Source organism: Scatophagus argus, chromosome 23 (assembly GCF_020382885.2).
Source record: "Scatophagus argus isolate fScaArg1 chromosome 23, fScaArg1.pri, whole genome shotgun sequence".
NCBI lineage: Eukaryota > Metazoa > Chordata > Actinopteri > Scatophagidae > Scatophagus > Scatophagus argus.
In genome coordinates this window covers 6,654,158-6,681,311 of record NC_058515.1, presented here as the reverse complement: position 1 = coordinate 6,681,311, position 27,154 = coordinate 6,654,158, and the positions used below count along the sequence as shown (strand labels likewise).

The window sequence follows — 27,154 nt, the reverse complement described above, 5'->3', positions numbered from 1 at the left end:
TGTATCGTATTAGCCAGCAGGAAGACATCTCGATGCAAAAAAATAGCTTTGCTGCTAACATTAATCTCTGCACCAGACATGGCGCGGTTTCCCCGCTCAGGTAACGACTGCTATTATATTTAATGTGGGTGTTTTTAATGAGGTCCTCAAAAGAGTTCTGACAGCTCAAAGAGGGCTTGGACAATGCCAGTGCCATAAAGTACTGTAAGACCGCAAAATCAAAAGTGTTTTTTCTTAATGTAATATATAATGTATACCACAGCCACTGTGATGATTTCCCCTCAGAGGTATCATTTAAATACTTGATTGCAAAGTGAATGGGTTCACTCTGTAGAGTCGGAGCACCACAGTGAAGGTGATGATTTGATACAGAAAATAAGCAGAAAACAAAGATCCTATTTGGCTGCTTATGAACTGGTGAGAGAAAACATGCAACTACAGCAGCTGCGCAGAAAATGTCCTCATGATTTAGTGGTTGCAGGCCTCCTTAGGAATCTGGACAGCAGCACGTACTATTTCATAGTCAATCAATATAATCATTCTTTAAAAAAAAATGTTTATTCAGTTGCTGGCTACATCAGGTTCGCTTATTCAATTTTAAGATTTTTGTAATTAACTTTTGTTGTATACCCTTCAATAGCTTTAACATTTTGGCACAGTATGTATCCATTAATACTTCTGTTTGAATACAAATGTATATTTAATATAATAGTGTGCAATATTAAAAAGAACAAAAAAACAAAAGGCCTTTTTTATTTCCCAATGAAGGTAGGAGAGGTGTTGTGTTATGTGCTGTAAGCATGCATGTATTACTTTTCAAATAGCCACAACTATCAGTGCTGGCTCAATAAAAGGCTCAATAAAAGGTGCACACAAACCACAGCTCAGGCGTAAGCGTGTCTGAGTGACGTGTGTTTTAAATGATTTGCAGACCATGTAACATAACTTGTGACTGGACTTCAGCCTGCTGTCCCGTCAGTTAAAGCAGAATCACACTAAATATGCAGATGAATGAGTTCTGACTTTTTATGTTTTCCACTTTAATCTGTGTAATCTGCACATCAAGAGGCAATTGTTACAAACATGTTATCAACATCAAAGGCAATAATGTAGCATATACGTGTGTGATGAACAACTTCTTGTGGATTTCTGCCCCTAAGTGAACAAAAAAAAAAAACGTAATTCATGTAACTTTAAAATAGGACTGGATGTGTCAAAATAAAGTTAAAGCAGGCCCTCTGAATGACATGAAAAAGCACAACATGAAGAGAAGGAAGACAGACTGGCACTACTGACCCTGTGGGTCATACAGTATATACAGTAACAGCAGCACACTGACAGACACTGACAGACCCATAATGTTTCCCACAGTGATGCTAGTGAGGGCAGAATGAAGGAACATGGGAGGAAAGACCAGATCCGGCCACATCACAAGTTATTTCCTGAAACGTGCAAGTTCTCCCTGGAACAAGTTACTGTACCATGCACAGAACGACTGTCATTGCAGGACTTGATTGTTGAACTAAAAGCTCTTAATGAAACCCTGTGGTCGAGAATACACAAGACAGACAGACAAAAAGAAAGACAAAAACATTTTAACGACACATTGGTGCAGATGGACAACATGCAGTAGCTCATTGTGATTATATATTAAAAAAAAAACTGAAAAGCACTGACAAGTATTTTGAAACTGAGTCATCAAGTTTTTTTTCATTATTCCCCTGTGGTCCAACATCACTGGGCCAAGCTCTCTCTCATCCAATCAGTGAAAGGCAAAGAGGCAGCTGAGAGACTTCTGCTGAACTCAGAATTGACATAACAGCTCTGCTTTAAGACATCCACCCAGCTTGCTTCACACCCACTTAAAGACAAAAAAGCCACTTCTTTCTCTGACTGCTGCCTCTGCTCAAGACGGATGGCCATGGGTGTTCGTGATAGCCGATTCCAGTATGTAACGCAGCCGGGAAGGTTATATAAGAGTGTGAAATGCAAGCAAGTAAGGGCGAACAATCCTGACGAGGTCGCATTTTCACAGGAAGACAAAGTTAGTTTCCCAAAATCTTCCATCTTCTCCTCCTCTGTCCTACTGATTTTATGTTCATAAGCAGATTGACCAGATCCATCTTATAGTGTCTCACCAAGGGAAGTTTCCAAATCTTATCAATTACAATGGAGAAGGGGGCAGTGATGAGTGGTCTCAAGAAGCCAAGTATTCAACTTTTGGAGATGAAGAGAAATACAGCAACCTTATTTGTGAAAATACAAGTAAAACAAATGCATCAGACTGAGTATTTCTGATATCTTGTCTGTTTCAAAAATATTTGTTGTAAATAAGTGTATAACCAAGTGTGAAACGCCACTTGCATTCAGTCCAATATCCAGCCCGTACACACACAGCATAACTAACTCTGATAGCATCACCGAGAACCATCCCTGCTGCATAGTGAGAGTGAACGCTGCACAACATTGGCAGCAATCCAGCCATCAGACATGGACACAGTGGAGTCTGCAGCAGCTGCGTGACAGCCCTCCCTCACAGCTTTTCATTAGTCTGATCGATTGATAGGCCCATCTGGAGGCTCTCTCCGGTGGTGTTAAGTAACCATGACTGTTGATTTCTATCAGTAATTAAGCTGTGTGTGATGGCAAGTGTGTGAACACAAGAACGGCCGCCCTGACAAAAGCAGCTACAAAGATGGATGTTGTCGAGGCTTGTTCAAAAGAGTCATAACTAAGCTTTGGATTCAGTCATAAATATATACTGCGCACACACAAACAGACACATCCAAACATCTGTCCTCCTTCATCACATCAATTCACAGGAGAAATAAAACTGACAGCTGGGTGGCACAATTACAACACAATGTTCCACATGTGGCGGGCCAACGAGTTCACTGTTCGGTACATGCGCGCTGCTGCACGACTGATTCAAAACACCAGGGTAATTTCACGCATAAGGGCTGCTGTCACTGGATAACTGATGAGAACAGTTTATATGGGGTTTTGCAGTGGCTACCCAGAACTTCTCTTTTAACTTAGCGTGTTGGTTATTTAATTTATTACAGAGGTGTGACTATCGTAATACCACATTAAAAACAGATTCTAAAATGGAACAATTTATTATCTTCACTGTCATGTTACAGTTTAAGATATATATTCAATATAAAATTCGAGGAAGTACAATTTTTTGTGAAGCAAAATTTTTTCGTTGAAGAACAAACACCTCATCAGGATGGGGGAGTAGGAGTTCAAGAGCTCGATCACTCAGCCAGCTCATCTGAAGTTCACACTGACCTGAGTTCCCATTTTACTGTATCAGTCTTCATAAATAAGCACGAATATTATCTCAAATAAAAATATTTCGAGTGTGCTGCGCACGTTTTTTAAATTATTTTTGTAAGACTGCTGGAACACATCTGTGAAAGTTTTAGATGTGTAGTATGTAAAATATTAAAAAAATATAATACACAAACAATAAAAGTCAGTCATTTTGATTCCATTGTCAATGTGTCAGAAATTGTGTCTGTTAAAAAATATTTTTGCTGAATATTGTGGTGCGGCACATTCTGGATTTTGATGAGCCTTGCTGTTTCTCAAAGGCCAAAAATCAAGTAGCACACTCAAATCCAGTAATTTCTCCAGTTTTACTCATTTGTTCAGTATAACATCTCATGAAGGCCTCTACAGAATTGACAGTGGCAATGTCCCAAACATGGATCCTTCTGTGGAGTGCATGCAAAGCTGCACATGCCAGACCTCCCAGAAGACCAATCCAGTAATCGATGTTTTCTTTGAAATAGTCAAAGAACAAACCTGGCAAGCTGTTGGCCTGAGTCATGACTACACACCACTGAGGGCCAAACAGATTTAGCCGTGGTTGTGTTCAACAAGGTACGGCAAAGAACTCTTTGACTCGTACGTGAGATTGAAAGAAAAATTGCAATCTGTAAAGACCCGATTCTCATACCACAGCAACAGCCAACAAATTTCATAAACTGGTTTCGCTGACATCAACGAGCACCACGAGAGCCCTGGTCCTCTCCAGAGTACCGTCTGCGGTTACCACCAAATCGTTGTTGCATTCCTGCTCCCAAATTAAGCCCCTAATTTGTGGAGATTCCTGACCATTGAACAGTCTTAATTTCCATATTCTGTGGCATTCTCAAGTCCTGATCTCATCTTGCTGGCGGCGAGGCAAATCATGAAATGCCCTGCCTGTAGGATGGCATCTTTAACTATCCAGCCCTCCATTCCATAATCCACACTCTTCACATTCTTAAATTTGCTTTTGCAATTTTAGAACCCAGCAGCACCTGGGGGACAAAGTGGAAAGATTTTTGGATGTTTACCCTTAGGTTTTCTGCCTGTAGACTTAAACTTACTTTCAATTGCTTCAACACCCAGGAGCTGAAAACGCGTGTATGTCCCTTTAAATGATTAAAATGAATGCTGTACATTTAGCACTGAAGCATGTTTGCAGATTATAGAACACTATCTAAATGAAGACAATTTTTTTTAGTCAACAGTGCAGCGAAATGCACGACACAAAGTTATCATTAGTACTAATGCTGTATCAATCTTGAATGTGTGCGTTTAGAAAGGCATTTTAAGGCAACATTTTGGTGAGGAGATGACCATAATTTTAATAGTCAAGCTCTCACTGTCCTACACTACAAGAACAAATGCAGACAATAACATTCACTTTTAAAAAGGACCCAAGTCTCTGTCTGGCAGACGCTTCCAAACATCTCCCACTTGACTCGACATTCTCCTGCGGTCAGACAAACCAAAACATCTTCATGGTCCTGACAGACAAGCTGGAGAAACCAAGTGATTTGTCTAGGGTCCTCTAAATATGACAGTCACCCCAGGGAACTATATCTGACACACGTACAAAAGATCAGAGCCAACAATGTATTCCCCACAGGTCCATGATGACAGAGTCAACATAAGGTGACAGCTTAATGCCATCCATCCATTGTCTTGTCAATATGCTGAGATTCCAGAGGGTGCAATTATCCCAGAAGACTGACAGACAACAACCCTGAAAGATGCTCTACCAATTAAAGGAGGAGAAAGGGGTCTCTCAGCAAAGCTCAGCCTGCTATCAAGAATAACTTAATTAGGTAACTCCCAAAAAAAAAAAAAAAAAAAAAAAAAAGCATTTCAGCATGATAGACATGCGGAAAACAAGTGCGGTGAGCCTTGGTAGTTGACGCCAATAATGGAGGATGATTGCCAAGATTTGCGACAAAGATAGCACATCAAGAAAAAAATTATTCAAACATCCCTGTCATGCTTGTGTAATTGCCAGCGAGATCGAGCGGTTTGATGAATGACGTCTCTGACATCTGGGACGCAGCCAAAGTGGCATTTGGGGGGAGGGGTGTTAGGGGGGCGAGTGGGTGAGTTGGCACATTTCGTCCTCCACATTCCCTTTGTATTAAAGAGACAGATCAGAGGCGCCACTTGAACTCCTAAAAACGCCACAGGAGATTTATCTGACACCATGTGTGAGTCCACTACAGGGGTCCCTGTTTGTCTAACTTTATGTCCTGTGTATGTGAGACTGTCTCTGTAAATTACACAGTATTGACTCTCTGTGTCTACAGTAAGATTCCCACTGGCATTTCTAGATTTTCTGTGATTGCACTGCATTCTTCTAATTTTGTTATGTTTTCCACAGAGTCTGCTTTTCTCTGCTTGCATGTACACGCGTGCAAATTCCAGGAACTTCTGTATGTTTATTGTATTCAAAGCATGGGAGGTCATTCCCATATAGGCCCCAGCGACAGTGAGAGACAGCATATCGTGTGTTTGTTTTTGCGTTAGGGCTCCCTGTGGGCCCGGCCGACAAGCGCTCTGTTATCTCAGGAAAATCATTTAGCTTCAAAGCAACAGCGGAGCCAAAAGTAGCTTCTCCCGCCGTTTACCACGGTCAGTTTGAGTATGTTGTGAGGGCATGGTAGTTCATCGGAAATGGAAAGATTCAGTTGTCAGGGTGTTACTGCACTGATCTCACCCGAAACTATTGAAGAAATTCTTTCTCAAACAAACTATTGTCAGTTAAGATAACACTTGTGAACTTGTTCCAACAGTCAGAGTGACGGTTTCCAAATATGTGGGGAGAACTACTCAGCATTCTTGAATTAAGTATTGCTCCTCTGTGTACCCAACTTGGTCTGCGTGTATGTGCATTTTTGTGCGTGTTGTTGCTGGAATCAGATACTTGTGGTAATATTTTCTACTCAACATTTAAGTAGAAAAAGAGTATCAAGGTTGCAGCCATTAAAGTGTCGGCTCATGAGCAGACTCATCAAGCTGATGGCAACCTGATAGTCCTTGCTTTTCTTCTTCAGACAATGGTAAACAGATCAAATGAACATCAGTTACATGCACAGAGACACAACTGGTCTTCCATTTAATTACTTTATCAGCTGAGTGAGGTTGCATTTTTGCTCAGCTTGTAAGGAATTTGGAATGGATCTGATATGATGGACAAAATTAATAAAATAAGATTCAAGTTGTAATAAAGCAGAATTAACCTTTCAGGACCTGGCCTGAAGAAGCACAGGTTATTAGCTGGCTGGGTGCTTATGCATATGTATATGGTCTGGAATCATTTTTTTGCCTGCTCTCTGAGTTGACTGGCCAGTGATCCATCCCATTGGAGGCTCTCCCTAAAGCAAAATGGATATCTACTGTAAAACCGGAGATTTGAAAAGAGAAATGCAGGCAGCTGAGAAATCTGCATGGCAAGCAGGGAATGTTTACATGAGGGAAATATAGTAGAGAGAGAAGTCAGAAAGGCGTGTTTGTCAGCCTCGTTCTGTCTGGCAGCACAGCTAAGATACTGAGGAAGCTGGTTGAATGTGTGCTACTGAAAAGAAACGATTGGTGGGGGGGATATCAAGGCGAGGCACATAGCTGGATCTGGCTCAGCCTTAACGTGAGTGTGTGCTCAGCAATGCGGCTGTGTTTGCACAGCTGGACTGCGTGCCCAGGGTCATCTCAGCAGGGAGCAGGGCTTGGCACTGCCGGGCACATCTACAGTACAAGCCTGCTGAAGGGTCACTGGACGCCTCCCTCTCCCTGTCCTTCCGTTTTCAGAGTGCACTGACTAAACACCATTTCAGCTCCGGGGAGACATTCTTATCAGCTGTGGGGGCGGGTTGACCTGGCTCTCGTGCTCTTCTGGCATCATAATGACACATAGAAAGATTATTTGTGGTCTCCATCATATGATACCATGTTTCCAAGCCTCATCCATTGGGCACCAATTAACTGTGTTTGATGAGAGACAACCTGAGTATGCAGCTGAGTGGAATCAAGGCTGAATGCTGTTTATTCTTCCCATCACCATTTCCATTAAAAAAAGTTAGCCTTTCTTTTGCAGTATTAGTGCAGAGAGAAACTGCCTTGATAATATTACAGTATTCATGCCCTCCCTAAAGAGCGACTTTAGTTCCTATTCTCTGGCAGGTAAGCCGGTAAAATGTGCTGGCTCTGACTTCAGTTTGTGTAAGAAATGTAATTCTTTCAGAGTGAAGAGCAAACCCCGAGTGGCATGAAATTTAAGAGCATCCAAGTCGTTGGAAGCTGTCTCTCAGCAGCGCTAAAATCTGCACAAGCTGAGGCACTGAACCAAGGTTTATTGTCAGGAGGAACAGGTATGACATGAGCCTGCAGTGCATCTGCACACTCTGCGCTCTCCATCCTGTAGGAATATACAGCTTTGGAGAGACAGGTCATGCTCGACTTACAGTGTTGAAACATTCAGAGACGAAAGACATAACATAAATCATTTGGTTTAGATTTTGTTACTGTCAGAAGTGGAATATCTCAAGTTAATATGGTACAGTATGAATGTGCATCAGAGAGATGTAGCTACCAGACCCTAAAAACTGAAAATCAGAGGGTCCACTGAGTTTTGGACTGCACAGAATCACAGAACAGATAACAGTACCTAAAATAAGTGGAATCGTATTACACACTAACATAATCATCTACTTATGGAAATATAATACCATGCTTTTTATCAAAGACATTCAGGCCACTTAAATACCTGAAAAGCTTTGTTACAAGTAACCTCAAAGTTAAAGACTTATCACTTAAAATACAGACATTTGAGATGTTAAAACCCATTAGTGGCATCCTCAACTCCATTGTGATCGAGATTCTCAGACCATGAAAGGTTTTTTCCCCCCTACATTAAGAGAGTGTCTTTCAAAATGCACACACCCCTCTTTGAAATTCCTGACAGAATTGACTTGCTCTGACATCTTGTGTTTCAATCTGATAGCTCCAAAATTGCTTCTGCAACCAAAACCTTCAAAATGTGGTCCGAGCAGCCCTCCCATTGTTGTTGGCGTGTGTAACAGAGATGGCTTCACATTCTGTGGCTTTCACATTGGCTACAGATATACAGGTAACACAGAGAGATCCCGAGGGTCTATCTGAAGGCAGGTGAAACCAATGAAAGCTTCAAAGTACAGGTTTATAGCAATCTAGTGCCGCCACCGAACACCCCTGTGTGCTCTGGAACAAGGGCACGACCACTACAAAAACCTTCACCGCTACAAATCAGTGCACAAGCCAGCCTCTTTTCTTGTTTTTTTTTTTGATATTACCTTGATTATGTTTTGGACTCATTTCCAACTGAGAAGACAATGTAACATCTCTGTAATACCAAGAAATCACAATATCCAAATAAGTTGGATTTAGCCAAGTAAAATCTGATATTGATACAGGTGGTCTCCCAAGCTTAACAATGGCAGTTCCTATAACAGATCCCCTTGGAAGCTATTCAGCCTGCCCTTGGCCCAGCCTCTCTATTTCTGTTTCCAAGGATTAGAAAACCAACTGGACCCCTGAGATTACCCTGGTGCCCGTAAATGTGATGCCTCTAGCAGGTGGACAGGTAGTGAGCACTCTGTTAATCTTTAAGAGTTAGGTGGGCAGGAAGAAGGGAATTATGGGTCACACAAAGGACAGAGAAGTGAAGACATGTGCTGAGCCCTTGTGCTATGTTATAAGGGATGGTAGTGTTACCAGCTATACTTAAAGAAGAGGGTGAATGCACCCCATTTTGCCTTTTTTGTTTAATTAATTTCTGAGACAGTTGCAGATCATAGATGCCATAATACCTGCATACTTTGTAAAACCGATCTGTCATCAGTCTGAATTTCAACGACTGATTGCCAGCAAAAATTTTACAAAAAACACTCATTGATGGTCTTCTTGTCATGGGTAAAGCAAGACAAACACTAAATAAAAGTAAGCCAGACAAATGGACAAATGAACTGCTTTACTGAAAAACCTGCATGCATATGTGGAATGAGTGGAAACAGATTTAGGGACCAATTGCATCTGTTTCCCACTAAGTAAATTTCATTACAGCTTTGTTCTCTATCAGTTAGCCTAATGAGTCCTATCTAAAATTGATGTTGTGTTGTATGTTGCCTCTGTGGAAACACAACCACAACCTTCACATTTCCAAAAGCACAACTTGAGCTTTGGGTACATTTTTTAAAATGATTTTGCAAGGTATTTTGTTTCAGACTCTAAACATTTACTCTGTCTGTTTCCATCAAAAGCTGAAATGGTAATAAAGCATTTATGGTATGAAAATGCGTTTAGTCATTTTCAGTGGTCACTTTCCCTTGGATAAAAAACTCAATAAATTAATGAGAAATAAAATGTTTTCAGTCCGACGAAAAAAAACCCAGACATTAATATGGGACTGAGCTTGGCACTATGATATTTTCTAGCTCTGGTTTCTGATTTTTAACTATTATTACTCTGGGAAATCTGTTATTATTTTAGGATTGCACTACTATTTGTGCTGCCACATGTGCTTTTAATACATCCATCCAACAGTGTGTTTAACATTGTTCATCATTTCTATTCCATTTTTGGTACCAGGATAAATGTTACTTTGAAAGGGATGGAAACGTAATTACTGCCACTGAGCAGTTGACCAAGTGTTACTGGTGAAGTAATAGGGGATGGAAGCACAAAGGGCCATGAATACAGCAGCATTATGACAACAGCTGGGCGTGCCTGATATTAATGAGACACAAGTGGTGGATCTGCCCTGATTCACTTGCGTCATCCAGATAACTGGGGCATGCAAGTTCGGTGCGGGTCCAGTAGACAAGCTGACTTGTTATTTACAGTGAAAGCCCTCTACTTGCACAGCTGGATCCAGCAGCCTGACCCGACATAACCTTTGGACATGTCAGATGCTGATTGGCAGTCACAAGGTCCAACCTAAATGGGAGTTCTGCTGTCCTGTGCATGTGTGGATGTGATTAGTGGGTTCATTTGCACTGTTAAATCTGGAAACTAACTGGCCAAGCCTCTGCAACAACCTGGATTAGAACAACGGAAAGAAAAGCAATCCGTCCTTTGCCCTGGATCATCACATAAAAGCAGGGAAATGTCCTTCCAAATTTATCTCAGCAGTTGGAAACTTTGTCTCCAGCTAGCTTAATGCATATAAGGGATACAGCAATGGCATACTATCATAAAATTAGGCTGTAAAGTTCTTTTAAATGCACAAGACTTATTGCACCCATGCACTCAATGCATTTAAGGTTGGGTGTATAAGAAGCATGAATGCTCCCCACCCTCTTTGGAATAAAAAACAAACTTGAGAATGTGCTTACCTCTGGGCAAACTACAACCATATTTCTATTTCTCTGTCTTTTCCCCTCACTGTGGTGGAGGAAATCATCTTGCCCTCACTGGCACTGATCCACAATTTCACTCTGCACCCTCACCATAAAAAAGGCCACTGAGAGGGTGGGGTCTCTGCAGGGCGTGCACAGACACCTATGGTCTATGTGCAGCCACTGGTCATCTGTCTCCTTCTTTTCTCACTTACACACACTCGAGTTTGACCCGAGGGGAGCAGGAAGCCTGGAGGCCTAAGTAGGTTAGAGCCAGGAAAAGGGAGAGGCTGTGGATGAACCCCCAGACCCAGGAGCAGGACTCAGCAGGAGCTCAGTGAGTCAGCCAGTGGGCATGCAAGGCCACACTGCGGAGCTACGCCTAAACTGCTGTGCATGTACAAAGACTAACAGGAGGAAATGAAACAGGGATTTATGATGTAAATATATCTTTACGCTCCTTGCTGGGATTTCTAAATAAAATACGTCAAGTATATAATAACACTGATGATAAAAAAAAAAATGGTGAGACAAACTCATAAGCTCACACTTGCATATTTACTTTCGGAGTGAATCAAAGCCAGTGGCATGTTGGAGCAAGAATCGCCTGAAGGGCATTAGAGGTACACATGAATGTGCAGATAAAAGTTTATTTAAAAAAAAAAGAGAAAACATTAAAGACAAGGGAGACAGTTTTGGCACACATTGTTGAACATGAACCTACATCCTCTACTGCACCTCAAGGCAGTGTGTCTGCCTGACACACCTGCACGCAGCAGATCAGGTTACTTAACAGCTGCCGCTTCATGCAAACAATAACTTTACACCCCTGCTATATATGCTTTGATTATCACTTTTTAAGTTGCTAAAATGCCATGCAGAAGAGCCCCGCCCGACTATCGCAACACTTGGGTAGCCGTCTTTCTGCATCACAGTGGTCTGTCAACCGAAATGTTTTGTTAGCATTGCCCAATTTCACATCTGTTGTATAAATTAGCGGTCTGCAAGCTCAGTCTGGTTTTAAGGAAAATATTCCCCCTGCAAAAATATTTGTTGTCAGCATAGATTAAACCGCTGCAATTACAACCACATATTGTAATATTAACACTGGGTGAGTGAGCATCATTCACTATGAGGTGAGAGACTGGCATTTTGTTAGCTTTGGGCAAACGCAATAAATTCCAAACCCGTTATGCAAAACAGCGTCTTTGCCAGTAACATTTAGGCGGAACTATAATGTGCTCAGACAAAATATTGAGCTGACTGATGGACCAACTGTCGTGAGTTTAGCTTCTGATTAACATGTTGCCCTATGGGAAAATGAACTTGCCAATTTTTACAGATTTATTCCAGTTACATTAACCAGTTTATGTTATGAAGGCTTTATGTCACTTCTCCTGGATACATGGGCCTATTTGTCTTCTCTCGGCGGGCTGCAGAGCCTTTGGGGCAGTAAAACATTACAGCAATCATACATAAAAATAATCTGGGTCCAGTGCACTTGTACAAGTACTGTGATAAATGTCTACCTAACATACAAAATCCTTTCAGGATTATTTTCAGAATCATTCATCAGATGTCTGACTACACTGTCATGGGTGAGAAATACAGTAGTACATACAGCACTAAAAGGTTTGACCATTATCAAGTTTAATACACAGATCAATGGGCCATGAACAAAGATCATCACAGTGATTCATTTCTACTCCTTAAACCAAGTGTGAAGACTGCAGATCAGATAAGACAGGGGCATTTGTCATCACATTCTGTGGGTAGATGTTTAATCACCCAATAAGGACGTGAACTGAACACTTGTTTCTTTCTTAAGTTAGATCTGTCGTGTAGTTTTGCTGTGACAGATAATATTAAAATAAATTGCTTGTAGTTTGTTAGCTCTGGCTCCATGTAGCTCCTCCAACGCTGAACAAATCCAGGTGATGCCCTCACAGTGACTAATGTCAGTAAGGCAGGTCTGAACATGTATATGTGACGACTCTGGGGTTACCGTGAGGCGCTTAATTAATTGTTTATAAAGAGTCAAGATATTGTGACAAATTTCCCAAATGACGTCTTCAAATTGTTTCATTTGACTCTTCTTCTTCAAAGACCCTTCATTCACTCTCAATTATGATAAAGAAAAGCTGCAAATAATTAACTTTTAAGAAGCTGGAACCTACAAATGTTTTAAGTTTTTACTTGAATGGTGACAGTACGGATTAATGCATTACCACAATAATGCAATGGGGGCACAATGGGGGGCAGCTGTTGCCTAGAGGTTGGAGAAGTGGCTTGTGATCGGAAGGTCGCTGGTTCGATTCCCCCACCGGACGGGCAGGAAAAATTTGAGTGTGGTGGAGTGATAATGTCCCCACCCCCCCATTAGCTGGCTGCCCTTGAGCAAGGCACTTAACCCCAATATATGCTCCCCGGGGGCTTGATGCCGCCCACTGCTCCTATGTGTTTCACTGTTTCACACAATGTTGCATGGGTTAAATGCAGAGAAGTAATTTCCCAGCTTGGGATTAATAAAGTAACTTAAATTAAAAAATAAAAAAAAAACAATGGTTGTCAATGAATTTTCTTTTAGAATTTTCAACTAATCATTTAATCTCCCTAAGACATCAAACTAACTCAGCTTTACTGTGTGTAGCGTATGCAAATACGAAAATCCAAATTGTAATCCATATTTTACTCATCAATGAAAAAGGAGTCGCATTGCTGTAACACATGACTAAATAAAGGTACCCTCCCACCTCATGTCAAACAAATCCCATCTCAAAATCTCCATCCTGTGAGTGTCACACATTCCTTCTCTCCGATTATGATGTCTTTCTCTCCATCACTCACTTACTTTTGTAAACCTCCACCCCCACAAGAAATTAAAAAGAAAAGAAATCTCAAGGGCAATGCATACTTGGCACAGACTTGGTTCCCTCTGATCATGTAATGATTTGCCCGTAACGATTACTCTCTCTCGAGATGATAGAGCAGTTTGTACCTGTCCTGCAGAGAGCTGCAGTCAGACACATTCCTGCTGCGCCCGCCTGCCAATCAACGTCAGCTAACACACACACACACACACTCGCCAGCTGACGCACACGCATCTTTCACCGATGTACAAACGCACAAATGGCTCCGGCTCCGTCACTGCGCACACACGCGCACACACACACAGTCTGCCATTGTTTGTCTGTGAAAACATCCCTGTTTTCTCTCTGTGTCAGCAAGCCTCACCCTCATTCCATCCCGGTCCCACATTAACAAAACAAGTCAACATCAGACCAAATGTCTTTGGGTTCACCTCAGGCGTTACGTCAACTCGTTTTGCACTTCAACAACATGATGTCCTTAAGTTTTATCAAAATCTGCTTGGGCAGTGTGATGTTAAACTGATGTAGTGCGCACCTGGAGGATATATTTTATGAAATATTGAGCGTGACAGATGAACAGACAGATGTTTCCCTGCAGTAATAAAAAATGTCAGCAGGTTTATCAAATGAGATGTGGTTATTTTTTCAGGTCATGAGTAAGAATCACTGATTTACTGATCCTGTTCTCTGAGTGCCTTTTTTTTCCCCCCATTTAGTCTTTTTTGTAGAAACCACTTTAAGTTAGGACAGAGAAATTAAAAGGGGAAAATGAAGACACAAATTATAGCTAAACTGAAAACACAAACACTCAAAAGGGATATTTACTTGGTGTATTTACTTGGTGGTTAGAAACTGAACTGAACAGTTCATTTTTGTTGATTTCTGCATTTATTAAATAGATTGATATTCATATCATATTTCGAAAGAAACAGTTCACCAAATAACTGCTTAACGAACGGAAAATGCATACATTTTTCATAATAAGTTTGTGTGTACATTTTTGAGTGAAATCTTTACATTTTGTGCTGTTAGTTAGTTGTTAATTGGACACAACAAGAGGTGTTTGACTCTTCACGGCTCTTGGATGGGCAAATGTCATTGTTTTACTCTAGAACCTAATGTCCAAAAATAAATCATCTACTAATCAAAATAGATCAATAGACGAATCTAGAATGAAAACAAAGGGTCACAAAATGATTAACAGGGCTACTATATCTCTTTATTTCTGACATTTTTACTTTTTCCCCTGTGAAATACTGAATAGCTTTACCTCTTCTACCTGTAACGGGTACTGAGATGCAACAATCTAAAAGGTTTTAAGGTTAAAATTACTCTTCAGATTCAATCCAGTGATGAGGAATAAAACGCAGCTTATTTTGAATATGTTTTGTGGTTTAATCTACAAAAGATGCATCATGTTCATTAATTCCTGAAGTAACACGAGCCGAAATCTCACTTCATGTTATTTTTATTTCTTTGCTCCTTTCAAGAAACCCCTCAGTGCATCATATTTTGACAGACGCCATTTATCAGGCTGCTAACAGATTTAGATGCAGGGTGTGTTGAGAGACCTTGTCAGTAAGTGAAACAAGAAGAGTCAACATGCGGCAAGACGTTCGCCAGCTCGTTTCACCTGCCCTGCACCTTCCCCTCAGCTAGTTCGCAATCTGCCTGTCTGTCTCTGTCTTGTCTGTCAGTCCATCTGTCTCTCATCACTGAGCTTAAGTGATCTGAACACATGGTTTCGGATCCTTCATACTGAGCCGAGTATCCAGTATCTGTCATATCATCTAGGTGGCTTCACAGGCCACCTGGTCACCACAATCCCAACTATTCCAGCTATGAAGCAAATCGCGCCGAGATGAGAGAAGAAACTGTACTAATAACACAAAAAGCCTTGTTTAAAAGTGCATTATGTCCCGCTGAGGTGAAAGGGGAGTGAGGAAAATGAAGGGTGACTGACACACTCAATGTCAAATGTGCACTTTTCCAGGTCATGGTTGCCAAATATTTTGCAAGCTGCATACCTGTCAACAAGAAGACAGGAGGAGAGGAGGGGAGCGCTGAGAGGATTCGGACTACGCAGATTCATGACAGATTCAAACAAGCTGGATGCATTTGAGACGGTTATTTAGCACCTCGTCTCCCAGCCCCACCCCTCCCCCATCATGGATGATGTCACCGCACAGAGGGACAGAATGATGGCACCACCAACACCACGACGAGACAAAGGCCGTCAACGAGCCTAAAGACTGAAAACAACAGAGACCTGCGGGTGCATTTTTCCTCATAGGGGTAATTATTTTCAGAGGTCAAACATCAATCATGGCGTAGCATACAAATAACAAGACTGTACAGGCCTTTTGAAAGCAAAAAGCTTTAATAAAGGTCATTTAAAGTTCACAGTCAGGTTCACGCTTAGTTCAGACCTTCCTCTTAAGACAAGATACCTTAAACCAGAAGTGTCATCTTCTTGGCATAAAAAAACATGCATGTTTATAATAAATTGAGATCACGTACATGCCTGATGTGTTTCTGCCTGCACTGTTACAGATCTTCTGACATCACCGTATATTTTCAAGCAATGTAAAGCTACCATAATTGCCTGCAACCTCATCCCTCTGCACTCTTGCAAATCACATAAATACACTTAAGATAACACTTTACAATTCACACACACACATACATATTCCAAGACCACACAGATTTCCCAGGCAGGGGCTTCCTCAAAAGGGAGACCCAACCTCTTCACAGGGGCCAGTAAGTCTGCCCTGCAGCCACTCTACATCTGTGCTGTGTCACTGCTCACCCCTCTGTGTGTGTGTGTGTGTGTGTGTGTGTGTGTGTGGAAAGCTCATTTCATAGAGGGCACCGTGGTCCGACTAATCCCTATAAGCAGCCTCGGAATGGTCCAATGTTCACACTGCATATGCACACAGCAGTCACAAGACTACAAACACGCACACCTTTGGTGAAGAACAACAACCCACATTTACTCAAATACTGTACTGTAAAAAAGTCAATTTTGGGATATTTGTACTTGAGTCTTTCAATTTTACGCTACTTTATATTTCTACTTCACTCCATTCCAGAGGGAGATGGTGTACCAGTTTACATTTATAAATAGATTTACATACATTTATAAACCATTTACTTTGTAGACAAAAGGTTTACTTGAACGCTCCATAAAACCACCACTTGACTACAGCGATGAAGCGTGCCGATCCATTAGCTTCAGAGGAGCTTGTAGGCACTTCTCATCTTTGGACAGATCCAAGCTATCTGAAATGGGGGAGGTCTACATGGACAGAGCAGCATACACGTTTATGCCTAAATCCACACACCAGACCCACAACCACCACTGCGAGCATGCATGGTTACTCGCTCATCAATCTGCTTCTGTGGCCGTATGCATGGCAATCCTAATAGCACAGTAATGGGGGTCTCCATTGAAACAGGGGAAACAGATGAGAGAACAGAGGGGATCATCAGGCTCACAAACATTCAGCTCATCCAGCCACAGAGACCCACCATCAGACACCAGGAAGGCTCAGACCCTCAGGCAGTCATTCAGCTGTCCGTGCTTACATATAGCCTCTCTCACACGCATGTGTAGCCTTTTTGTTTTTTTTGTTTTTTTGCTTTGCTAAAGGAGTGAGGTCAGCGCATAACCGGTCGTGTATTTGTTTTTCATTCCTGTCAATCACTCAGTGGATTTGGAATTACATGCATCTCACTTTTCTCCACGAGGCTACAGGTGAACGCACGCTGGTGGCTTTGCTCTGCACAACTCCTGCTTGTCCGTTTGCTCTCTGTGCGTGGTTCATACCCTTAAAGCTCTTCATCTGCTCCTACTCCATCGATAATCTCTCTCACCCACATCCACATCAATATCTCTGAATTAATATTCCACCCTTCTTTTATGTTCTCAAATGTGTGCTGCTCACCTCATCCCTTCCAAGTCTATAATTTATTGTGTTTTATTTAACCCTGGTTATTAATAAGTGTTTTTCATTTTTATTCATTTTCACCAGCTACTTCTGGTGAATAAACTTTTGTCCTTTAACTTGACTAATGGGCTTGCACATTTCTCAAATGCTTTCTCCTGTTCATCCCTTTCCCTACCACTCTTGGCCTGTTTGCCTCTCCTCTTCCTTCTTGCTTTCCTCTTTCCGTCCCTCTGTAGTCTCTGATCTGGCTTCTTCCTTTCCCCCAAACATCCTCCTTGGTGTTGTCTCAATGTGCACACCCGCCCTCCCCTCTAATTAGACATCACCAGAGGGGGCCGACTGCTCCCTCTCCCCTCTCGTTAGCACCACTCCCCGGCACACCCGCTGCAATCCAACCCTGGGACGGATCTGAGGTCAAGGACGGGGCAGAACAGAACACACAGAACTAGACTCATAGGCAGAGCAGTCTGACTGCAAGGTTCTGAGGCTCTTGAAAAAATGTGCAGTCCAGATGATGCACAGATCGCCCTGAACTGCTACAACTGAAGTTTGAGCTGGAGTCCAGGAAGACACAACAGGATAAAACAACAACACTCAATCACGCTGGCGGAGGGGACGCGGGCTTCCTACAGATGGAGCCCAAGATGTTTCGTCAGAGGAAAAGGACGCCAGAGACTTGGCTTTCAAGCTCGCCAGTGACAAATAAACCTCACAAAGGAGGAACAAATACATTCACAAGGGGCTCCAGAGGAAACAGAGAGGGCAGCCACCTGCAAAATCACAATAGAGCTGACTATCTGCGATGGGCGTGGGAGCTACAGAGGCCACCACTGCTGAACTGGACACCAAAAGTCCTACTGCTGAAATGTTGCCATCTGCTGGCAGATCTTTATCAATGCGTGACGGCAGACTGATACAAAATCAAAGTGTTTAGAAGTGTGTGCACGTGTGTGTGGCACAATAAGACATATGCTATTTCCTCAGAGCAATATGAAACTACAGAAACGCTTTATGCTTCTTGATAGTGCAGTCTGAATGACATGTCCTCTTGCATAACACCACAATGTGACTCCAGCGAGTTGTGCCATTTATCAGCTCAGGCCGCTTTGGGCGGACGGTCACAGCATGTTATTAGACCTCTGCATCAAGTGACTGAAAGGCAAACACCACAGTCAAGTTGGTAGAACCCATATTGGTGTGGTACTGATTTTCTGATCCAACCATTCACCAGAATTGCCTCAATGTCAGAATATTAATTTAACAGAAAATTAGTTTCCTAAGTTAAAGACAAAAGCAGTCTGGTCAGGCTTCCTTTATCTGCTGCTTCATTCAGAGTGCCTTTCATCACTGGGACTGTCATAAAAGGGGAAATTCAAAATACAATACCAGAGACAAGCTCATCATCAATGCAAGCCAGGTCTCATTTTATATATTCTTCTCAGGCCGTGCCATGTTTGTGAATACTCTGATTGGGGATTCTGTATTTGTACAATGGGTTCTTTGAACTGAAGGATTCCAATTCAAAACACAAACTTGAGATGAGCGCTAGTCCTAAGCCTAGCTATTAATTTTTTTTTTTTTTTTATTGCAAACAGAATTGAAACTGAACGTTCTTTGAGACATCCAATACAAGCTGCCATGTCTTGTTCTGTTCTGCAGGACTTTTCCTTCATTGGCCCACTGAGAATGTGTGAAGATACTTCCCTTTTGGCCCAGGTTTACAGGGATGAATGCCTGCCCTCTTGATTTCCAGTCGTGTGAGAGCACCCGACTTGGATACACAGGAAATATTGCTACTGTGCCAGTAACACTAGGAGCACTGCATGAAAAGCAAAAACATTTTACAGGTACCTTGGCAACTGATACCAACGTGAACAGGCAAACGATGAAATTTGGCCTTGGACTGAGAGTAATATTGCACACACACACTTCAGCACTTCCATACTAAGAAACCCTTAGTCTCACTCCACAGATTAAGCCCAGATGGGAATGATGAGATGAGTATGAAGGCTTTTGCAGAGTAACTGAAAACACTCGGTATTGTTAATGCGCTCCAAAAACTTGCTCCATCCATCCATCACTGGCCAGATGTTCTCTGAAGCTCTTTCCTTTCCTCTTCAAGTGGGACCAGTGCCTCTCAAAATTAATTTGCTTCCCATTCCACCCCTTGCGTCCACAACAAAGGCACTCATGAGAGCTAATTGGATAGTTTGCGGTCTTTGTGATGAAGCAATCTGGCCGGAGCACGTGTTTCAGAGAACAAGAGATGTTGTTGTTGACGGACGATCGCTTGGGACCATATCCATGCCGTGACCCCACTTAATCCTGCCATTAGACCCTAAAGCCTCCCTATCCTGAGGACTTCAGCGCACTCTGCTCATTGCATTAAGACTCTGAGAGGGACCATTTCCTTGAATAAACATCAAAATCTTTTGCTTTTGTGGCCAATTTCCTTTCGAATTCCAGCTGAGTAATTAGAACAAAAGCACGTAGGGAAGTGAGTGTGGAAGTCATACACTGTGATGAAGTCTGGCAGCTGACTTTAATCCATCAAATGTCAAAAACCATCAACCATGTCACTTCCCAGTGACCCCCAAAAGGAAAGTAAATTTCATCCACTTCAATAGAGACAGCATTGCCACAGTGTAGTTATTCCAGCAATGATATTCAGGGGCTTAACCTAATACACTCACCTGAATCTGTGTTGGAAAAAATAAATAAAGAAATAAACCGAACAAACATATAGTTTGTTTTTGTTAGGTTTTTATAAATCTTTGTGTTCTTTCGGTTGGGAAATTGCTTGAAACTTGGCATGTACAGAATACATTTTTTTCCACATTTGACAAACCCCCAACAAGCAAAGATGTTATTGATAACAAAGTGTTAACAACAGGAATTTAAAAGAAAAAAAAAATGATGGAGAACAAAAAAAATAAAAAGCACATAAGGATTTGCTTCGCTCTGTTGCCTTGGCTGGTGCCAAATCATTATTTGCAGGCACTAACCTTGATGAGATGCTTGAGTGTCTTTTAAGGGCACAGGATCCTGTGCGTACAACCACCTTCAAATCCCCATCCAACAAAAAGGAAAAACAAAGGAAAACTGAACTGGAAGGTTCCACTTTGTTGCACAAATCAAGGGAATAGAGTGAGAGCGACAAGACCCTCCAAGAATCACTTGAGGTATGTCATTATGTCACCCACAATGGAAGGTCTATTCCATTTAGGGTCTGAGCCACAGGCCGTTTGGCCCACACACACAAATAATCGCACAAGTTCCAACGGCCATACACACACAAATATAGAGTCCCATTCTTCAGTTAAAAGGAAACACGGGATGAAAAGAGATGGCCACCGCACTGCAAAGACCCCAGGAGGCAGCACTCATTGATCCCTGGTCTCTGAGACAAAGCACTTGGTCACTTTGGTCTGTGCGAACAGATGAATGTCCTGTGCTGACTCATGCTGCACAGTCACTCCTTGCACAGATGGGAAAGCTTGTCAAGACAACTTGAGGAAAAAAGAAAAAACAAAACACCTACCGAGTCATTACTTGCTCTCACTATGAGACAGACACAAAACTATTTAAACCTCTGCTGCAACGGGCATATCACATCTTAGATGCTCAACTTAACAGCTCACAGAGTTGAGTGCAGTCATATGTAATGCACTTTTGTCACACACAGATTTCTGTTAACGTGGGAGGAATCAACTCACACCCCTCTAACATATTCCAAACATCTTAAACACACAGTTTAGTCCAAAATGTAACGACCGATGTGTCTGCAATCATTTATGCCGTTCGGATAACCATGAAAATGAAAGGTTTTGAAAGCAGCTTCACTAGAATGAACATACGCACAGTCAGTCCATTAATGTGCCGTTTTGTGATGTTCTTTCCAATATTTAAACAACAGCACAGTAAGGAGAGCACTGGACAGTGAAGTGGAAAAGTTGCAAAGCCTTAAGCGCTCCGCTGTCACAGACAATCGCTGATTACAGCATGGACGTGTTCAGCTGGGTTATATGGCAGCCAGGGTGTCTGAAGCCCAAATCACCTTGAAGTACTATTAGCACCTGTCGTGGTCATTTACACATTCTGACAGTGGCATCCCACCACTCTGTTTGAGACCTAAAATCTGTCTGTGGGCCAAACAACTGCTTTGTGTTCTACTTAAAACTCATCTCCTGCTGTGCCGTTATGCAGCATGTGTCAGTTTTTGCACAACTTGGCCCGCACGGATGATGCATGTGCATGACAGGCGTTTAGGAGATAACGTGTTCAAGTATTCCGGCAGTGATTAGAGCGAGCTGAGTGGACTGATTTTTAGAAGTTGTTCAACACAGGACAGATAAGCTTTGACCTTTCAGAGGATGGCACATACTCTTGCTATTAAATTTCTGGTTTGACATTGCAAAGTAACGGGAGGTTGTGGCTCAGCTTTAGAAGGCTGAAATTTATTAATGACAAGAGACTTTAATTACGCTCCAATTTTTACCACATATTGTTAGTGAGTGTGAGAGTATTTGAAAAAGTTCAGACCGTCTCTCATTTTCTGTTTATTGTTTCTTGCAGATATTTTATCACTTCAGACTGACAGACTGACAATAACACGCTCATCCTCATCTCATCCAATGTGCAGCAGCCATTGACCTGCTTCAGCATCACCGGAGGCAGAAGAGGACCAATGAATATATGTAAAAATTAAATAAATGTATTCTCTATACATCTTTAATGTTTATTTCAGTGAGTTTCCCGATAAGAGAGGTAATTTAGGTACCATGCTTATGAGCATGTCCTTGCGAATGATGGGTCCTGAATAAATCTGTAGGATTAGATCAATCCCAGAACGTATACACAATCTGATTATGATAAAAAGTAAAAATGCAGAAAGTCCCCACTGGTCTAACGTTATAGAAAGATTAGGCTGTGTATCCCGTTTCCTTGTCAGTAAAATGAAAAGTAAAGTAATTTATTTTACCCAAATAAATCAGGTAAATGTGCTCGTTTTATTTTGGTAGCAGCGCTTTTGGTGCGTCAGTTTCACAAACGCATCATCCCAAACTGAAGTGACGCGCCTTCCTCACAAATGTTGAATGACTGGATCAGACCTTGTATTAATCACAAGAAAGCACACTGCAGCTTACCTCTACACAAACCGCCACAAGAACCAGTCCGGTCGTCCAAAAGCAGACGCCTGTCATGTCTGACGCTGACAACTTCAACGTGATTTCAAACTGTATGAAGACAATTGGTGATTGCCCGCTCCCTGTCCGTCTGTCCCAGTCTGTCCAGTCACCCAGGCAGCAAAGAAGTCGGCTCTCTTCTCCGCGCTGCGCTCCTGCTCCAGTTTGCACAGGAAGAAACAGGTTAAAAAAAAAAAAGAAGAAGAAGAAGAGTCAGCCAAGAACTGCTGCAGACGACATGACACTTCACGGTCGCTTCCAGATATTTTGTTCCCCCAGCACACACGTTGCTGCTAAATTTATGTTTGCATACCAGGCGTGCGTCAGGAAAAGGGGCTCACCCACCTTACATTCTTAAAGAAACACACTCCCGTCCCGAGCCGTTACGCGCTGATAGGCTGCTCGGTGCACAGACGTGCGAGTTTAATGGTGTCAGTGATGCTTGGTGCTTTTCTGTTTGTGTGCATGATGATGGAGGCTTTAAAGACAGACGTTTGCACCAAAGACTGCACTGATTTCACTAACAACATAGTACAGTGTAACTCTGCACCCTCAATTATAGATGTTTGTTCTCATTTATATTGTGGTTTCGATAAAAGTCTTCTACAATGACTTGGAGGAAATTCTAAATAGCACATCTCAAGTCCTTGTACCAAAAAGTAAATAAAATGCCCCATTTTTATGGCCCATTTGAGTTGCATGCATGTCCAACCTTTAGGTAAGATGGTCCTCTCAGGTAACTGTGAAGATTTTTAGACGCATCATGATTTTATTGTAATACAAAATAACATTTGAAAGAGTTGCTTAGTACCATGAGGGCTGCATATGGACAATGTACACGTACATTGTACAGTTGACCAAATAGTGGGCCAGTAGTGCCAACACATCACTGGGTGATGGGTTAAAAACCAGGGTAAGACAACAGTAACGTTAGATGTGAAAATCCACACTCTCACATCTGTACAGTAAAGTTGTAGTTGTTTAGCTTAGCTTAGTACAAACACTGGAAAGAGCGAGAAACAGCTAGCCTGGCTCTGTCTAAAGGTAACAATGAATCAGTACCTCCAAAACTTATTACTTATAACTGATTACTCATAAATTATTACTTTTTCACTTTCAGAGAGAACCAGGCCATGTTTTCACTTGATTTCAGTCTTTATGCTAAGCTAATCGTCCAGATCTCACAAATTAATTTCTCACAGAACTGAAATATCCTGAAGGATACAAAACAGTACAAGGCTCAGTTCTCTTGGCCTTGGCCCTCCCTCAACACCATGTGGGCCACAGGTACATAGGCTTCAGTTGGGACATGGACCATGTGTTGTCGGCTGTGGACCAGTTGAGGATTATGTCTACTTTTATCACAGCTTTAGATTTAGTCACCAATATGAAATGCATTAGTCTTTCAAGTCAGACGCCCAGCACTGCCAACCATGTGCCATTTAAGGTCAGGAAGAGTTTTGTCTGAATCAAGCTCTGACTGCTTCTGAACTGAGATCAACTGGCTGGAATGAAACGTTGAATACTTTTGGCCTTTGCTGGCATCTGATTGAAATCTGCTGTTGTTTCTGATTTACCTTGATGAGACCCATGTCACTCCTTTCCTTCTCCAATAACAGTTCCCTCTGTATTGGTGAGAATAGTATTTTTCATGCAATTTAATGAAGCTCTGCAGTGTATCTCTGGATTGGAATGCATCCCGCACCTTCTCAGTGTGGGTCCAACAAACAAGTCACCTACCTTTGTTTCATTTTTGTGAGGACAGCAAATGAACTATATTTATCATTAATTTAATAAGGACCACAACATTTTCCACTTTAGTGAGAAAGGAATTTTGCATTACAGTATAATCGATGGCTGGGGTCAGCAACTCCTCCTGTACCTTCTCTAAAGTAAGAGACATTGAGTTCTTTGAAGCTAGGCCCACAATGGAAGGGCAATGGGACTTGTGGCGTTTGAAGCTGCCCAGGGCCACCTTAATAACAATGTTCCTTGAAAATGTCATCTGTCCTCAGTCAAGCTCAAAGGGATGAAGGAGATGCCCTTTGAGAGCCACACAATAGTACAGGTATGTATGGTATGAGCTACCTGAATTGCTGCCTGACACGCAGGCTTAAATTCAGCTTAATCTCTATTAACACGGAGCACAGGAATGTAAATGTTTATTTCCCCAGGAGAGGGGGAAAAAAAATCTTTACCTGAAGGCAGAGGTGGGGGTTGAAATCACTTCCCTTCCACCTCTGGGTTAAAGCATCGTCCTTAATTCTTGAATTTCAAAGCCTACCTACTCGTGGCACTCGTCATGAAAAGTCCAGTGTCTTTGAAAGAGCAAATACCCTGGGTGCAACTGGCACCCTAAGAGCACTACAGGCACCCCACAAAGCCAGAGCAAGCCATGAACAGTTTACGTTCGCTGAGACTGCTGGTGCAAAGCTAAGCCACATCCTCATGTTACAAAAGCTGTTGCTCTTATTGATAGACATGTTCAGCAGGATCACTCCCTCAAAGGTCCCATTAGCAGTCTTGCAAAATCACCGCCCTGAGTGCAAATGTATTTTTAGGGACTCCACAAGCTTAAATAGCATCTGTCTGTTGTTTGCTCAATGGATCTTACAGGGACTTTTCTGTGGGGGAAGACAAATAAGAGGTTGAGGCAGAAGCTAATGACAGTCTTTTAGCTGAGATCTCTTGTTTGAGTGCAGTGATGGGCTGGATGCTGGATTCTCAATGAGACTGTTTCAAGCTCCCAGGCCTTTTTGGAGGCAGCTACCACCAAGCATATAAGTATGACTTTACAAGTGCAAAATAGGGCCACAGTATGTACAGTACACATGTTTGTTTCCTAGCTAAACATACTTGGAGCAGGTCAGTGCCCCCCATATGAGTAAGCTAGTTGTCTCCCTTTTTGGCTGACACCAAACAGAACTGTTTGATCAGTGATATTTGGCCTGAGAGTCAAAGCGCTGCTTGTCACATGTGTTCAAAGAGAGGGCAGGAATTTGCCAGGTACTAGTGAGGGAAAATGCCCTTCATGGGACACCAGTTCACTTGTTTTCACATTAAAGAAGCAGCTAGCAGATTTTTAAATGCAGTTTTTCTTCCCCAAAGCAACTGAATCTTCGTCATTAAAGAAAGAGGTTTGGGGAAAAATCGATATGCCTCTCTTGAGTGTCTCATATGAGGCCACAGCCAGTTTGATGGTTAACTTAACACCCCTGCTGGTTTCCTAGCAATCACGGTGACAACCTGACTCAAAGTTACTCCCCAGTAAGCACTTGGTTTTTGTAAAAGTAGGCAAAAGGAATATAATGTAGTAATTACTGAGATTTAGAGGTGCTGATAGGTGGTTTTTATAGATGTTTCTCCCTGTTTCTAGTCTTTATGCTAAGCTAAGCCAACTGCCTGTTGGTTGTAGCTTATTTTTTTATGATATGAGAGTGGTATCCATTTTTTCATCTAAGTTGTCAAGAAAACAAACAAGCAAATGACATAAAGCCCACAAACTCCTCAGAGTGTTGTTGTGGCACCTTGTTATGGCCTCCGGTCCCCTGGCATGTGGTTTACCACCACTTGGTTACCATTCACATCTGTCCCTGATTGCCTTTACGGCTCTGTGGAATTTGGCAAACACTATCTGTGTGTATGTGTGTTTCTGACAGTGCTCAAGACACCAGAGGAAACGAAAGCCCTTGCCTCTGCTGGGCCACAGTGTCCTGGGAATGCCAAGCTTGCTAAGAGTACAGTAACCTGTCTGTCTGTCAGCACAGATCTGTTTCAGCTGCAGGCATCACATTCCATCAGGCATGTCATGTCCACGGCGTGCTGTCTGAGGGCATCATGCCACAAACCACCAGATAGAAATTCAGACAGCAGCCACAGCACTCTTCACACTGTTGCCAGTGACCAGTCAGCTTGTCTGAGAACCCCAAGGGTATAATTTTTTCTTGCTTTCTTTAGGGAAGTATCTAATTACATCCAAATCCTAGCTTACAGTGAAAACCAAATATGCTGCTGGACTAATGTTCATAAATTTGCTTAAACTGTTTACAGATGAATAACTGGCATTGAGATCCACATAAGAAGATTAGGGCATTATGCTATAAAAATCCAGGATATCCTGTCATCTAATGGCAAAATTAACCTGAGATACATTATCTGATGTATTCTTGATTTTACATGGACAGTACAGCTCAGCAAAAATCATAAGAATATAATCAAGCTGCTAGTAAAAAGAAGGCACTATTATAGTGTAGAGGAGGATGTCTGCTGTTTCAGAAAATCTGTTGCAGCTTTGTCGCTGGCAGAACAGTTGAATGATGTTATTTAAGACAAGCAGGACTAAATATCCCCTGATTTCAGTTTCACGTACAAAGATTGGGCAAATCAGTACCCTAGTACATTTTTTTTCACCTTCTGTCTTCCTGCTAAGTATTTTTTTTTCTGCCTTACAAAGGCAGAGCTTAGAACAAATGAGG

The 27,154-nt window shown here is 42.0% G+C and overlaps 1 protein-coding gene across 4 annotated transcripts in view; it reads right to left on the bottom strand.

Moving 5' to 3' along the window:
- The window catches only part of LOC124054500 (ADAMTS-like protein 1), an 88,844-nt gene extending 65,221 nt beyond the window's left edge, over positions 1 to 23,623 (bottom strand). For 2 of the 4 annotated variants that reach the window (XM_046380588.1, XM_046380589.1), the window contains exon 1: positions 22,641 to 23,623. In XM_046380588.1, the coding sequence (XP_046236544.1) occupies positions 22,641 to 22,697 (57 nt within the window). In that variant the 5' untranslated portion in view covers positions 22,698 to 23,623. The remainder of the gene's footprint in view (positions 1 to 22,640) is intronic. The other 2 variants (XM_046380586.1, XM_046380585.1) reach the window with 2 other exon arrangements.
- Positions 23,624 to 27,154: the final 3,531 nt, after the last annotated feature.